The 17991-nt window shown below is 36.4% G+C and overlaps 1 protein-coding gene across 2 annotated transcripts in view; it reads left to right on the top strand.

Moving 5' to 3' along the window:
• The window catches only part of LOC122808078 (trypsin-like), a 37388-nt gene that overhangs the window by 1690 nt on the left and 17707 nt on the right, over window positions 1-17991 (top strand). The window contains exon 2 of one of the 2 annotated variants that reach the window (XM_044079053.1): window positions 804-957. In XM_044079053.1, the coding sequence (XP_043934988.1) occupies window positions 804-957 (154 nt within the window). Of the gene's footprint in view, window positions 1-803; window positions 961-17991 lie in introns of both variants that reach the window. The other variant, XM_044079052.1, reaches the window with a different exon arrangement.

Raw genomic sequence — 17991 nt, 5'->3', positions numbered from 1 at the left:
AGAATGTTCTTTGTTTCTTCTTTTTGGGGTGTACCTTATAAAATGCTTTACTTTATGGTTTATTTCTTAGGATTACAGTCAGTAATTAATGGCAGATCTTGGAGTTTCATATTTATTTTTAAATAATTCATGCTGATGTGAAAGTTGTTCTTTTTGTTCAGTTTGCTTTTTAAATTTATTGGAGTTGCATTAAAATTTCCTTTGGATTTTTGGGAATTATTTTTGTGTATTGTGGTAAGACGTTTAGAAGTATGGGTATTACTTAATACCATTTTATTGGATATTTTGTCTTTTTTTGAGATGGTGTGACTATCAGGTTGATACATTTACGTCTGGGGGTGTGGGTGAGTTGCTGCAGGGATGCTTGACCCCAACAGAAGCACTTTATGTATGATGTTTTATGTTTCAGTCAAATGGTCATTTGGCATTATGTGTTTTCAAACATTTATTTCATTGTTTTGCTTTTTGATATTTTATGGCCTTTATATGCTACAGTATATTATAAAATATTGTATAGAGTAAAGAATTTCTATTTTAGGTAAAAAACAGTTATATAAGTATAAGACAATACAAAATCATTTTACATTTTATCATTTATGCTATTGCATAAAATAACAGCTAAAACTCACATAAAAGAAGATATGCATATCTATCTATTTATATATATATATATATATATATATATATATATATATATATATATATAGTCATTCAGGAATCAGCTGGTTATTTCAAGAGGAAAATTCTTGTTTATAAGACAAAATGGAGGGCATCTAACCATAATGTCTAATCTTGGTTCCCAGCTGCTGCTCCTCTGGAAGACAGGATCATTAATGGTTATGAATGTCAACGTCATTCTCGGCCTTGGCAGGTGTTTATAAGCTTCAATGGAAACCGTTGGTGTGGAGGATCTTTGATTAATCAGTGGTGGATTGTATCAGCTGCCCACTGCTATCAGCCGTAAGTTTTACACTAGACAAAACAAAGAAGTATAAAACAATGCAAGAGAGGTCTAGCCACATGACTAGCCATTCAGCAGACATGGTAAAGAAAATTCAACTGTCTATATCAAATGTTTTGTAGATGGGTTCAAAACTTCAAGCAGATGCATCTTGTTTTTCAATTATGTATCAGAAGTACAGTGAGAGACAATGCTGTACAATATTATGGGGACATTGAACTTTGTGGTAGCTTAGGTGGATATTAAAGATCCTATGGTACCTATCAGAAAGAAGAGAAGGGAAGGGATATTTCCTTAGTATTGTGATCAAATTCCACACACCTCCATCTGTATCACCTCATGAAAAATAAGCCACTGGGTCTACTAGGGTTAATGCAATGCATAAGGTAAGTAAAGAAGTAAACAAATTAACAATGGTTTGAACTTTGCATGACTCCCACTAAGAAAGTCAACATCAGGATCGAAATTAGATTGTATTTGTATTAAATTTGTATTTTTAAACTTTATAGACACACTCGTATATAGATAGACAGATAGAGACAGACATGACTATGTATATATAACTGGGTGTATTATATTTCAGCAAATAAATCATTAAAATGAGACAGAATGTATTATTCTCATCAAAAGATCAAAAACAACATAAAAAAAAGAAAAGAACTGCGCCCACTACATCCTCTGCTAAATATATATATACCAACAGTGAGATAACTCTGCAATGAGGAAACAGAAATTTCCTACTCCCCGGTGCACAACTTTCTCGGGGGAGCAGGCCCCCACCTTGTTTGTATTATATTATATTTTACCAAAAACTTCAAAACAATACATTTTAAACAATAGACATGCATAGTTACAACACCAATGACTAACTCTCTCCAGAAGACAATATGCACTCAAACTAAATAGGGGGCTGTGCACTCTACACACCTCCTAACTATATATACTAACTCCAGGATTGCACTACTGTGCAGAAAAGGGCATATACCTTTTACTTGCCTTACAGTACTCGACTCAGTGCATATATACTAACTGCAGTTCAGTGAAATGAGATTCAGTGGCATGGTCCAAAGCATTGAGGTTTCAGGTACCAAATAAAACCAAATAACCAAACGGAAGTACCCAGGAATGGAAAGGCCAGCACTAAAAAAGTCTGATGTTTTAATAAAGCCAAAAAACACACAGTAACACACATTAATGCATACATTGTAGTACAAAGTGTTTTTGTCAGTATTCCAAAGACTTTATCAGATGCAGCATGGTACAGTTGTGAACAAGGAGTATAACCTTTCCCCACTGCAGTACGATTGCAGAGTTGGTATATATTATTTGTTTAACACCACACATATATTTAGAAAACAAAATACTGCTTCTTCAGACCATTACAGAACCTAGTTAACCATCTTCTTATATAGAAATTCAAAAAGACAATTAACCAGTCCATGTTACTAGACATTAATTGAACATCCAATCAGATGCAATCAAGACAGCATCTTTTACATTTTATATTGGTTCTAGAATCAGATCAGCAGCCAATAAAAATATAAGAATTCATTCATACATCAGTAGAATTCATTGTTATCATAAATATCCAGTAACAATATGTGTCTAAGGCAGAAGCTAAATAATGACCAATAAACAATTAGTGTTCTCTTCAAAGTCCAATAGCAAAACAGCTATTGATGCTTCATTTAAATATACATCCTTCTATGTAATGTACTACAATCAGGTCAAAAGATCATATTGAGAATTGGCACAATGGTTAGTGCTTCAGCCCCACCGATACAAGATGCAGGTTTCAACACCTGCACAAAGCAACCATTTCTGTTGGCTTATCAGTTAAAACCCTAACTACGTAAAACAACTAAATAAACATAGAAATTCTTCAATCAAATAAAACTTACCCCTATTAATAAAAAAGTAGGAATACTGTATTGAACAATGTCGATCATCTTAAACTATTCCACCTATATATTTTTTCTCAGTTTGTTTATGGGTATATTCGACCTTTGCCTAATCTGCAACTTTTTGGCCTTTATGGAATGCATGCCAAAGTAAGTAAAACCCACTTGGGGGGGGTTACAACTCCCACAGCCCCAATGTGTTGGACTGCACCCCCCCATGCCCCTCTAATTAAATATACCAACTCCGGGATCACTCTACATTGAAGAATAGGGAATGTTGGCCTTGGTGTGCATTCCATTTAGAGGTAGCCAAGTGTTTACTTACCATGGCAAAATGTCGACATTTGGGATTCCATGGTTGCATGATTTTCATCTCAGGATTTTCATCTTCAGCAATCTGGTCTAAGTAGACCCATATGTGTAGATATATATGGGTTACAGTCAACTTATCAACAAGTCAATTTGTCAAATAGAAAAAAAACTGATACAGCTATTTGAAAATTAGCTTACTGCATGTACCAGCTTTTTGCACTGTGAAACTGTAGTACAGTGGGGATCAGGGAATTTATCTTTGCCCAATGTCCTGTGATTCTGGAGTTGGTATATATAATTAGCACATGGTCTGGGGATGCTAAAATGTTTATGTTTGGTTTTTTATTTGTTTTTTTTTTTGGTATCGACTGTTGATCGATCAGTTGTGTTTGATTACTTTACATTCGATACTTTGTTTTTTTCCCTTTGAATGAAAAGATTCTAGAGGGTGAAGAACAAAAACACAAATGCTCAAATGTTTGAATAGACATTTTTTTATTTGTAGGTAGTATTGTGCAGGAAGATGAATGACTGAAAAAGGTACACTGCTTGTTGTGTGTGTGTGAATGTTCATGGGTTTAGGGTTAGGATAAGGGTTAGGTAAGGGGATAGGTTTACTGTTTTGGATGTTTAATAAGTATGCTCTCCATCCACTTTTTTGTGATGGTATTGTGGGGGAAGGGTTTTTAGTAGGGTAATGTGTAGGGTTAGGGGCAGGGGTACAATTATATTTAGCATGCATGAATGAGTTGGTAGTGGGGGTTGAATCTAGATTGATAAAATTAGTGTTTTGCAGTGGGGGAAAGTCCCCCCATCTCTTGCTTAATATATATACTTTCTTTGAGACCTCACAATCCCTGAGGAAGTGGCATATTCCCCTTCAGCAGGGATCATGACCCCCACATGCTGAAGTGGGCCTCAAGGCTAGATTTTTTTGCCGGCCCCCATAATTATATTTATAAAAAAAACAACAACAAAATTATTGGAAAGTGTACTTTCTAGCTTTCATTACAGCAATTTTTTTCAATTATTTTTGAGGAATCAACTTTTTTAGCAAAATCATTTTCTATACATAAAATTACCAAATGATTAAGCCGTTCTTGGCTAGTAGAATTTCTTTGTCATGTTTTTAATGAGTTTGCCAATTTACTGAATGATCTCTCAGCCGACGAGACAGCTACTGGAATAGTACAAAATAATTTCAATGCAAGGCAAATATTGCCAAATATGTCTTGCAGATTTTTTCATATATTAAATTAAGAAGTTTAATTGGTGACCTTTCTGAACCAAAAACAGTCTTCTGGATTGTTTTAAGGTGAAGTACTTCACTTATTAAATCACCCAACAAATCTTTTTTGTAAGCTTTTAGAAGTATTGCTGCTTTTGTGGTTAGCTGATCTTTGTCCAAATCCTGAAAATTTAAATTTGGAGAGAATAATTCACAAATATTATTCGCTGCTTTACATCTTGTTTTTATATTGTTGATATTAAAATCCAACACTTGGTGCATGACAGAATTTCGGAAGTCTTCTTCACAGTTTTCAGAATTTGTGGGCTTTTCGGGAAATTGGTGTTGGATTTCTATTGCTGCAGCAACTGCTTTAGCTTCATGAACAATGTTTTCCCATGAATCGTGCAATGTCTGAATTTCTTCCACTAAGTCTTTTACCAAGGTGGTCTCGATATCAAGAGATAATCCTTTGCTTTGTATGACAATATTCTTATTATCAATACTGGCTAGTATTTTATGCCAGAATATTATCATCAACAGACCTTTATAAGAACTGAAATATTTCTTCAAACCTTTAAGCATATTTAGTGCTGAAGGAGTTAATCCTGTAGCCATCTCACTAAGAATTTCATCTGTCGCAGCAAGTACACCAGGGTAATGTTTGACGATTGCGATTGGACACACAGCTTGAATTCTTTCACTCCATCTTGTCTCTGACACACTTATAAAACACATACCATTATCTCTTCAAAGTACCTCCCAGAGTGTAGGACTATGAGCGAAAAAAGTGGACAAGCTCTCTATATTTCCGAAAAATGTTATAACATCTGGATTGATTTTTGCAGCACTCACTCCTACGCAATTTAATGAATGTGCACCACAGGGGAAGAACACTGCAAATTTATTCTTTTCTAGGATGCGGGTTTGAACACCGATTACTTTACCATGCATATCGGCACCATTATCGTATCCTTGTGAACGGCAATCTTGAAGAGGTATATTGTGTTTTTCAAGAGTAACAAGTATTTCTTCAGTTATTTTTTGTCCAGTTTTCCCAGTAAAATTTATGAATTCGATGAAATGTTTATTTACTTCATATTCATTTAAATCTTTGTTTTGAAATACATATCTGAGAATCAGGACATTTTGTTCATTGTGTGAAATATCTGGTGTTGCATCAACAATTATGCCATAAAAAATTGAGTCCCTTCTTTGATCCAGAATGGTGTTAAGAACTTGGTCTGCACAAAGGCCTATAAACTCATTTTGAGAATACCACGACAAATAATGGACAAATCCTTTTATATTTCTTCCTTTTTCTATTTGATTTTGTTGAACTTTAGCAAGGTGTTGTTGTGTTACTTCATCATATTTTGCAATTAGTTCCAAAAGCCCTACAAAATTTCCATTGTGGACATTTCCAATTGTTGTGTTCTCTCCTTGAAACGCTAAACCTCTAGATGCCAAAAAATGTGTTACATCTAAAATTCATTGCAGAATAGCTTTCCACTTGGTTGTCTCAGACTGAATTTGGAGTTGGAGGGCTTTATCGATTCCATGTCCTTTTAATGAATCCAAAAGACATTTCCAAGCTGCATATTGTTTCCTATGTTCAGCACTATTTTTATGAGATGGCAAAATGTCATATAACTTTTTCCAAGGTTTATTTTTAGGTGAAAATCCTTCTTGAGCTAAACAGCTTAAATTTTTGTTAAGTAGATCACAGAAAAGTCAACATGGAAGGCAGTAAAGAGTTTCTTTTGATGCACTCCATGTTAGCCATTCTTGTAGAAAATGTTCACTTGTTCTATTATCTTTCATTTTTTTATATAAAAGAAACTCTTGAAATTCTCTACCATTAACATCCTTTGGCAATTTCTTATATATATTTTGGAATTCTTAAACGGTGGTGAGTTGTACTATTTCTTGTCACAGGTTATTTGAAATTACTCGAGGCCATGTACCAGGATCATTGTATTTTACATCAGGATTTTCGAAATGATGTGTAACTGAAGTACTGACTGTATCGTGTTCTTTCACAGTTAGTTCTTCTTGAGGTTTCTCATTTCCTTGTTCTACAACAGTTGCAACAGTGGCAGTTGCTTCCTCTTTGACTGATTTTTCAATTTCTGAATTCTCATAATCGCTATATTCATGATTAGCACTATGCGCTAAATTCTTTTTGTCACCATATTTAAAGAATTTTGTTATCGATTGATGACCAAGTGATGCTTTCACTTCTTTTTCATATTTGTTTCCTTTTCTGATCGCCGGACTTGTGTTTATAATTTGAAGCAGACATGGCTTTACTTTTACTTATTATTGTTAATTTCTATAAAAAAAATAAAAGCCAAAAATATGTATATAACTTTTTCAAAACGAACATATCCATAAAGAACAGGACAGGTGCAAAGCAAAAATATTTACTTATGATTACAAACATACCCCTCAACCTGAAAACATCAAAAATCTGGACAAATGCCCACGAAAAATAGGTACAAATCTGTATGATAATTAACATAAAATCTGTATACCTAATTATGTAACCCCACCCATTCCAATAGAATTGTGGGAAACCAACTTTCAAACGCCAACTGAAGAACAGACAACTAAAATATGGTCCCATTTTAATGTCCCATTACTTGGCTATTTTGCTCCATTTACCATAAACACTGGAATGTGCATACTGATTTACTTCTACAATGATTATTTGGATTTCATTTAAAACTTATTTTACATTTTATAGTATAAACACTAATAGACATCTGCTACACAAAGCAATACAGTCTCAGAATGAAAATAGACTTAGCATTAAAACTTCCTCTGCCCTTGAAACTCACATTCATTGAAACCCAGACACTAATGCTTAAATAAAATAGCTGCTGCCATAACCACTCTGCTTACTGAGTGTAACATTTGAATTAGAAAGCTGTGGAGCTGCTGCCAATAAGGAACCACACACACCGTGTGAGTTGCATGCTTAAATAATATAGCTGCTCGCATACCTCTCAACTGTACATATTTTTGCAGAATATCCAGATTTCTGCCTAATATTTTGGGTCAATTTTTAATAAAATTGTGGTTTTATAGCAAATCATTGGCAAATCACTGAAGATTTAAGTCAGAAAATAATGTCAGACATTTGAGTTTCAGACTTCATATCCTTCAAAAAATTAATATTAAAGCACATCCTATTGCTCTATCTACTTTCTACGTTTGTAAGTACAATATTCAAAAATTGTCCCTATCTTTGGGCTTTTGCCCCACCCCCATTATTTATGGCTTTGTCCAGATTTCTTACTCTAAGAGGTTGCTATGCTGCTGTCATAACCGCTCTGCTTACCGAGTGTAACATTTGAATTAGAAAGCTGCAGCTTCACACACACACACACACACACACACACACACACACACACATAAACTGACCAGTGCGCAACCGCAGACAGCCACATCTTGCACAAGAATCTACACATCCAAAGACCAGAAATTCAAAGCATAGCAATTTATTTTTTCTCACTAACAGTTACAAAAGAAGATTCATGGGTTCTGCAACACATGCCATCAGAATAAGTAATTCATTATCCCAACATAAGCTAGTAATAGTCATTACTCAAAGTAGCTGTTATTCATATACGTTTAACACTCGAGTACTCAGGTTAAAAAAAGTTATTTGTTTTGACACAAAAAAAACTGGTAAACTTCCAAAAAAAGAATAACATGAAAATGCAGCTCAGTTAAATCAAACTTCCAGCTGAAAGATAACATATTTTATCATATATATATATATATATATATATATATATATATATATATATATATATATATCCTACTGGCCATTAGAATAAAGCAGTACATAGGCAGATTTATTCCTACTGTGAAATAAATGATACTGTCTAGTGCTGACTACATTGAGGTGTGTACATTTTTTTCTTACCTGTTTAATCCAATAATGTGCTTCGCAGCGCTATCAGCTGCTCCGTGTTCAGGCTTCTGACTCGTCTGTCCCGTTTCTCTCTCTTTAGACCCTATCTCATTCTCTACTCTGTTACAGGCTTGCAAAGTAAACTCAGCCCAGAGTAGCCCTGAGCCAAATTTCGATAGGCTGGCAAGCTGCTCATGAAGCCGACATCACTGTGCACGCCTCTGGGTGATGATGTCAGTTTGAAAAAAAGAAAGACTGGGAAAAAATAAAAAAAAAAGCCAGGAAATTTGGAAATTTTGGGGTTCCACTTGGGAATTGTGGCACCCTATTATTTGGACCTCAATCTCGCTTGAATTATTTTTTCTTTGTAGTCTGTTTTGTGTGCCATGTTATGTTATGTGTTGTGAAATAAGAAAACTGTTAGAAACATAATCATTATAGTGTAAGATCACAGAGTATTTGAATGCATTTTTTAAGCTTTTAGAGATACTTGGAGGGTATTCAAAGTCTTACATCGGGACTTTATCATTCCCTGTACTAATTGTCACTGTATTAGTATGTTTCTCAGAATTAATGTTTTAGGAAGACTGAGGTATACAGCATTATTTTATCATATCTGATTTAAAGGAACTGTGGCATTAGGTCCTGTACTCTGATACCAGTAGTGAGACATGAGGCATCTGAAGATGTGCTGTGTGAACCTACTTCACAAAACATCTAACAATATCAGAAAATATAAAACAGGTGACTGCATTTGAGAAAAGCCATACAGAGACAAGACATATGATCTATCATTCAGTGAAGCATAACATATTTCAGAACATACAAGCAATGTATGAAACAGTATAAATGCATTAAGCAATGCAGAAACCTGGGGAAACCAGTTAGTATAAAGAGAAAAAGGCTGCACTGTGATAACTGCTATAGTAAGATATTTGGTAATCTCTGGTAACACTATCAGCTCATCAGCAGACCACATTAATGCTGGTTTAATGAGTTTACCATTTTTATTTATCATTTAATAAACACTGTAACCCAATTATATGTTTCTGTCTGTAGAACAGCACATTGTTATTAATAAAACTGTGCATTGAATTTTGCAAAATTTGCCCAGCACTCCTCACATAGAGGAATAAAGATCTGCCTGTGACTCTGGCAAACTGAGTTTGATTAGTGACTTGAGCACCTGCTGGAGCTGGCCAGGTGGAATTAGACTTGCCTCTTCTAGAGGGAGAGAGATGGGAGTATGCAGGTGACACAACAGTTCACAAGCATTGGTAGTGATATCAGTACTGTAACAAGGACAACTGTTATAGAGGTAGGTGAGCAAGAGGGATACACTTCTCTCTCTCCTCAGTCCTCATAACCGGTAAAAACAACTAGCTTCGGTATGGTTGAGAGGTCTGCTTACGAATCAGCATGTTTCCAGTTAAAATCGAATCTTTTTTGTATAGAACACACAAAGGAGACAACATGAACATAAACATTAGATACGGCTCAACCACATTTTTTTTTTGTGTAAAACACGTGGCCATATGACACAAAGGGTAAAAGTATATCACATGCTCATACGATACCAATGCAGGCTAGAAATATCCCCGTGCACTCAACTGGCTCGCACCACCCACTCTGCTGCATTGATAATAATAATAATAATAATAATAATTGAATCGGGAATTTTGTAAAGGGCCCATCTCCACAATTGAAAAAATATGGATATGGGCCCTTTTTGGAATTCACAATTCAATTGTTGTATGAATTAAAGTATACATTTTCAGTGGTCTAGAAATTTCAAAAAGAGGTTTTAAATATTTTTATCTTTTGACCACTCACACTGGGCCCCTCTTATCTCGGGCCTTCAGGCTATGGCCCTGTCTGCCCCCCTTGTGGGGGCCATGGCAGGGATTATCCTTTAACACACAACTGTCAAACAAAGTGGGTTGACAATACAGACATTGAGTTTAGGCTTGATCGACCAATCTCATAGAACCCATATATACATTGGTACATGATGAATGGTTACACAACCAAATCAGTATCTGCTTATTGAACAAACTGCTCAAAAAATGACTACTAAAAAAATGAAAAAGAAAAGTATTTTTGCATGGGGAACCCACCCCCTCACCCCTGCTAAAATAAATATACCACCTCTGACATCACACAGTACTATAGAAAGGGAAAAATTCTCCTATCTCTAGTCTTCATGAATCTCGCAAAAATGCCTGTCTCCCACTCATTCTACTGAAATGCATTCTGGTCAGTGAGTGTACTAAATACAGAATGCATTCAAACAGGGTGCTATTCCAGCACTTAGCAGTAGCCCATATACAAACACACACACACACACACACACATATATATATATATATATATATATATATATATATATATATATATATATATATGCAGATGCTCAAAGTTTCACTACTTCAAACCCACTTCACCAAGTCCACTTGTTCGAAGTAGTGAAACTTTGCACATTGATTTCGGCAGTCACACTACAGCACAGAATGGGAATATTCCCTTTTCCCTGCTGTAGTGCGATCTTGGAGTTGGTATATTTAAGTAAGGGGGTGTGGGGACACTGCCCCCCACATGAGGGGTGCAGGGGGGCTTGCCCCCCTGCAAAAACATGTTTTAGTGGGGTTTTTTTGGGGGTTTTTTTGCAGTCGCCCGGGGAACTAGACTTCAGCAAAAGTGCACTTTCATTGAAGTGAACCTTTGCTGAAGTGTGGGTCTCCTGCTCTATTTCAAAGAAGTGTTCTTTCAATGTAGAGCAGTAGACACACACATATATAGTAAAATGTGTGTGTGTGTGTGTGTGTGTGTGTGTGTGTGTGTGTGTGTGTGTGTGTGTGTGTGTGTGTGTGTGTGTGTGTGTGTGTGTGTGTGTGTGAAAGGCCTGGACAAATAGAAATTCAATTTTAATTACATCATTATAAATGTGGTGACATTTCAGATAAGTTACTTGCACATATCACTTTATCCAGTTCTGGCATTTGGTGTAGATGGTTAAGGTTGTGAGCAGTAGCTCCTGTGGTACAGAGTTTGATTTCTCAAAGCCCTGATCTAGCTCCTCCTCTGGGAACTTCAGTAAGTCACTTAACAAGGCATCACTTATTGATGATTTGGAGAAAAGAAAATGACTGGACTTATTTCTTAGTTTGTCAGACAGTAGATTCCATATGAAATGAGCTGAATATGAGAAAGATATTTTTAGTTTGGTGAGGCTATATTTTGGCCTTTTTGTATGGGTGCATTACATTATTGAGAATGAATGGATAAAAAAAGTGATGTGAGGTAAGTCTGTTTGCTAGTGGAAGACAGTTTTGTAAGCAAGTGAGTTTAAGGTATTTAAGGTATTTAAAAAGTAGACACTTCACAGTTCAATGAAAACTAAATACAACTATTTATTATCCAAAGAAAAAGCTTAAGCCAACTTTGTCTTGAAAAATAGTATATATGATAGCAACAGGAAAAATAAAGAAAACAATTTAGTTTACTGGCCATACAAACATCACTGCTCAGTTCAAGTACCAATGGATTAACAAACGCAAGTGATGATTGTTCCAAATATACCTCTAGTTTCTAGATCAGCCGTAAGGCAGTTTTGCTGGCAGTGTTTAAATTAATTAAATCATCTACTCTGTTACCAAGGTTTCCACCAGTTCTACAGTCAGACCCATATGCTCTGGCCTCAGGTCATCTCACCTTTACAGAGGTACACTCCAGCCTCCTCTGGAGTCTTGTTCTAATGACTCCTCCCATAGTGCTTTTATGCTGACTCCTCCCATAGTGCTTTTATGCTGACTCCTCCCATAGTGCACAACTGAAACTAATTACCTTGCCTTTGAATATCTTTTGTTAAATGGACCAATCTCTAGTATGTCACTACCCTGTGGTTTCTCTTGTACAATAAATCTATTTTCCACATGAGACGCTACCTCCCTTTTGAATACAAGTACAAACTCTCTTAAGACCTCAACTTATGCATGTCTCCTGTCTTTTTCCAGGTGTTGTATCTGTAAAACCACCATGCTGTGTTACAAATGAGCCCCTCCCCCACACTTCAGCTCCCTAGCTTATACTCCTTATCAGATATGTAGGTCTTTGACAATCTTTTGTGTTGAACACTAAAATGGCAATGGATGTGGAAACATAATGCGTGTCACTGTTTGGATCAAAACTCCCCCATCCTCACTTCTGGAAAATCTGTATAAATTATGAATGGTTTAAAGTAGTCAGGGGACATAAGAACTAGTTTGTAGAAAAAAAAATCTGTTTACATTTTTGGAAAGACTCTTCAGCCTCCAATGCTGACCTAACCATTCAGGTAGTTTTCTCATGATGAGATTTGTAAGGACATGCTATGGAAGCAAAATGGGAGAAAAGTTCTTATAACAACCTGGCAGCCCCAGAAAGGCCTTTAATTGTCTTTTTGTCTAGGGAATTTCTCATTATTTTATAGCGTCTACTATTTAAGTTAAACCCCCTCCTCTCCCAAAAATATAGCTGAGATACCACACTTCATTCCTTTTTAACTCTTCTGAGTATTTTCAGTGAGCCCAGCCTGCTTTATGGAATCCAACGCTGCTTGTACTTTGGAAAGATATGAATCCCAGTCTTCTAAATGGGTAGCATCATATAGATGGTGACACCTCTCTTCATAGTTTATCAACCTTTTGATTGCACTTGGGACCCCATGCAGGCTGAAGGGAAGGAAGGTTTGGTCAAAAACCTCAACCAATGTTGAGAAGGCATTGTTTTCTTTAGCATCACAAGTTAATGGGATTTCTTAATATCACCTTGTAGCATCACCTAGTCTTTTTTTGAAATTCTAAAACTTCATCAACCTGGGGCCTAGGGTAGTTGTAAAATTTGGAAATGGTATTATGTCTGCTGAACTTCCCATCTGATTTGAAGGAGTAAAACAATAGATCTGTTCCAATCACTGACTGATTCTTCAGTTACTCCTAATTTTGTATCTGCTCTCAGATTTCTTGCTTTAATCTTTAGGGTTTTCTGTATGGGTTTAAATCTCCTTTTGCTCCTGAGATTGTTTCTCTGTGCTTATCTGTGTTTGATAAGTCTTGCCCTCCCAGACAACTCAGAACAGGTATCTTTGTTCCTTAAAAAGAACTCTTGTATTTCTTGCTTCTGAGTGTTTTAAAGGGTGTCATCTACTGTCACTTCAGGTATGAGTAATAAGTGCTTTTCCACTTCCCAATCTCTGACATCAGATACTCTATTCACCACTCTAACTTGTACCTCCTTCCAATGTTTTAAGACATATCTGTGATACATTTGTTCCTGCCTATCTTATTTTATAATCCACTTCAATAACTATTACTTCATGTACCTTATAATATCCCTGCCCACCTTGCCAGCATTTTTTTGTCATAGGGACCAAAACTAAGATTTAATCTTGTACTTGAAACACCTTACTTTAGTCATTCCTATTGCAAAGCTTTGTTGGCTAGTTTATGGTCTTTGCTTATGTTCTCAGTCAGTTGGCATTATCACCTTTATTTTTTCCTGAATTTTAGTATAATGCTCTAAAGCACTCCTAAAAGGTATCTCCTCCTCTTCTCATGTCTCCTTACATGCATCTATTAACCCTCCAGGGTGTCTAATAGTTGAAAGACACTAAATCCCATTGAAAGTTTTGGCACCTCCCAGTCTAAAAGCATTAAGTATGACAAAAGTTGGACCCAGTTTTTACCAGTTTTCTATAACTTTTCAATATATTGATTTCAGGGTTCTCTTAAAACATTTCACCATATCATCATTTTGGGGGTGATAAATGGAAGTTCTCAGTTGGATAACCTTAAAACTCTGACAGAGATGCCATATGATTTTGGACATAAAGGACATGTTGTGGCCTCTCGGATTTCCCTTCCAGGTACCTGTCAAGGACAATAGCAACACCATTTCCTTCATATTGCCATTTGAAGTTAGCTTTCCTGAAATGAACAGCCTCAAGAAATCTGGTAGTATAGTCTAACATTCTTAAAATATATTGATGTCCATTGTTAGCTCCACAATTTCCATAGCAATTCTGTCAAAAGGAATTTCATGGGCATTGACATTATAGGATTCCTGAAGTACAGGCTACAGACAGCCTTTGAGCCCTCAGGACAGCTGTCACAATAATTCTTAATTTCATTTAGAACATCTGGCAAATTATATCTTGCCAGGATCCTTACTTTAATTGTTTCCCATACCCAAATAGCACCCAACCTCTTACAACATGTAACTGTGGGTCACATTGATGACCATGCACCTAAAAGGTTTAGGCACCAACAACTGTTGTGAATTTCTTCTCTTTCTATCTATCTTACTGTCCTATACACCAGACTAATTTGCACAAACAAATTACGATATGCTGAAAGACCCTATGTAGAGATCTCCCACTGTGATGGATATATTCTCTCTAGCATGGATCAGAGTTTTGCCCTCCCACTATGAAGTTCACTTGACTTATTTGAAAGAAGGACAGACTAGGATCTTCATCCTCCTCCTCTTGTGTACCTTGAGGGGGGGGGGGGTCTGTGTCTTCTCCCACCAAGGCAGATACTAGAATTTCCATGTACCATGCTTTTCCCATAATTCTCACCCATGTTCCAAAGAATTCTGTCCACTATACTCCAGATATAAACGCTCTTTTCTCTGTCTATCTTCTCTTACTTTATTTGGTTTTCTTGTTCCAGCCTTAGTTTCCTAAAACTTTCCATTGACTTTGAGTGCTCACTGCTTCTAACTTTTGTTAGGACTGTAATGCAGGGGCAAGGGTCCTCTCTTTATTCTGTCAAGCTTATCCAAACTTTGTTTTTCCTATTGCATTTTACTGTTACACTGATTTAGTAACCCTGGCTTTTTTTGCTTCTAGGCTATTGGCCACGTCTGTGTCCTACAAATCGGTGAACTGCTTCAGTTTTGCCTCTTCATCTGGGGATATACCAGATTCCTAGCATTTGGATCTTCACACTGTTTACAAAGGTCCTTAAAAATAGAAGATTCTGCCCAATAATTAGGTCATGAATAAGGTAAAGTAGTATGGCTACCACATGTAGGATCTTCCCAAATTTGGTTTCTATTTCCATCTGGCTAATATGATACCATCTCTTCTCTCCAGAAATACAGACTTCACTATACATTTGTGAATGGACTTTCTTCCTAGAGACATATTGCTCCATTACCAAGTACAGTCATGCTACCAGTATCCAACAGCCTCTTTAGCTCTTCCTCAATGACCTTTATAAGACACTTCATTATTTTTTTCAGTGCTGCAATAACAGAATGCAGTCTAAACAATTCCAGTCATTACTCACCTATACTCCCTCACCTCTTCACTTGTTACTAACTCTACAACTGACTGTCTGAGTATATTTGGTTTACTTTCCAAGCACAGTATTTAACAATATGTCCCCAGCTGCCACACTCAAAATAAAGTATAGAAGATATACCCCCATTCATTTTATACACTTTGTCTTTGTCTATCAGGTATTTCCTTAAACAAACTTGCATAAGATAAAATTCTGCACACTAGGGTGAGCAAGGCTTTTGGCATCTTGTAGTTTGGCTTCATACATCCTATTTATTAATAAGTTACAAGCAAAGCTCTCTTGTACCTGTCGGTAACAACTAGTTTCATATTAGCATCTTTGCTATTAAGTCTGTCCAGGTCTACCAACAACTTTCCAGTATGTTTTAGTTCTACCAATTAAGCTCTTAATATGTCATTCCTTGAAAAGTCCAGTCATGGAATTGAATAGCATGAGGCCTAAGGTGATGCCCACCCATGTTATCAAAGTATTTTTTTTACCTTGCCAAAGTAATTATAGTCTGATCTAGGCATGTCCATAAAAGTACAGACGGGCTACCCTGAGTTGAGCTTCTAATATTCCAGTCCAGTGAGACTATTTTTAAGCCTCTTAGCTGGCTGTCTTCTTGAAAGTAATTAAGTGGGTTCTGAGGTCTTTTTTATTGGTTAGGAGCTTAAGTGGTGGGGTGGTAATTGAGTAAGCCATCAATATGTCTAATGAAAACATTACCTAAGCAATGGTAGCTATCATCTGCAGTAGTTGTTCTTCTGTAGTTATCATACAGGGTTCAGGCTTCTCCCCATAGGATATCTCACTAGGACCTCTGTCATACCTTTACAATGTGGACCACATCCTGAATCATAGACCATCAGCAGAAGAATATAATACCGTGAGAAAAAATTCCTTAACCCACTTGGGGAATTATCCTCACTATGTTTAAAAGTGATAGGTTGAACCAGAAATTCAGAATTTGAGGCTAAAGTCTCAGTTGCCTGCATTTTCATAATATTTCAGATTTTGACAGCAGACACTTCATACTTCAATGAAAAATAAGAAGATTTATTGTCCAGCCAATTCAGGGTAGTTTGACTTCATCTTAAAGAAAATGACATATGGTGCCAACAGGCAAAACAAACCATACAGTTCAGTCTATCAGCTATATAAATGTCATTGTTCTATTATGTGCCAATGGACAAACACAGGTATTCCTAAGTGCACCTATATGTTCTGGATCAGCAGTAAGGGAAAATCTTTTAACAACAGCCTTTACTTTAAGTGGATCCATTTATCTGTTACTAGGACTTCCATTGTTTTTATAGTTTTTCTGAATTGATCCCCATCTTAAAGCTCAAAGCTCTGGCCTTCACAGAGGTACACTCCAACTTCCTCTGGATTCTTGTTCCAGTGACTCCTCCCATAGTGCTCTAATGCTGACAATAAAATGGTGCAGGTGCACAACTGCTACCAATTACCTTGCCTTTGAGAGACTTTTGCTAAAGAGGCCAGTCAGTTTTCCCTTACTACCCTGCAGTTTCTCTTATACAATAGTTCCATTTCCCTCATCAGACATCATCTCAACTTCTGAATATAGCACTGTCTTTCCTAAAGCCTTCATTCATGCCGGGCTTTTATCTTGTGCTAGAAAAACTACCATCCTATATTACAAGATATTTGACAAACAAGTGGTCCAAAGGCCACTTGATAGCTAGTTTGGATTTGCAAGGAAAATGTGTTTGAAAAAAGTGAAGAAGTAGCACTTGTTTTAATGATGCTTGGTTTCCTGCAGTGTTGCTAAAAATGCCATGTTAAAGACTCTGAGAGAGCATGTTTTAGGTGTGGAATGAGACATTTTTGACAATACCGAACAAGTTCTGGAATGCTGACTAGTATTTTTATATTTATTATTTGGTAAACTTACAAATTAAGTTTACCAAATAATAAATATTAGAAAACCAAGTAACGTGTATTAACCATCAATCTATGGTGACAGATTTGGGCAAATAGGTTGATAGCAACCTCTCCTTTGACCACACTGTCTCTACAGTGGTAAGAAGGGCGTTTTACATTGCCCATCTCATAATTAAGGGCATTGCTTCCAGAAAAAAAAAAAAAAAGAGTTCATAACCCCCCCATACTCTTCCCTCATCAGGCCAGTAATAGAGTACAATGCTCCCTTTGGTATGTACCTTACCAAGCACCTGCAGCAATTGGAGACACCTCAAAGGTTTCTTACAAAGAAAATTCAAGGCCCTCAGCATGTCATATGTTGACAGACTGAAATCACTGTATGTATACTCTGTGTCATACAGACTACTCAGAGAGATCCGTGCCTTGTGTTT

This window comes from Protopterus annectens, chromosome 8.part0 (genome assembly GCF_019279795.1).
Source record: "Protopterus annectens isolate FY-2018-M chromosome 8.part0, PAN1.0, whole genome shotgun sequence".
Classification (NCBI taxonomy): Eukaryota; Metazoa; Chordata; order Ceratodontiformes; family Protopteridae; genus Protopterus; species Protopterus annectens.
This window is presented reverse-complemented; position numbering and strand designations above follow the sequence as displayed.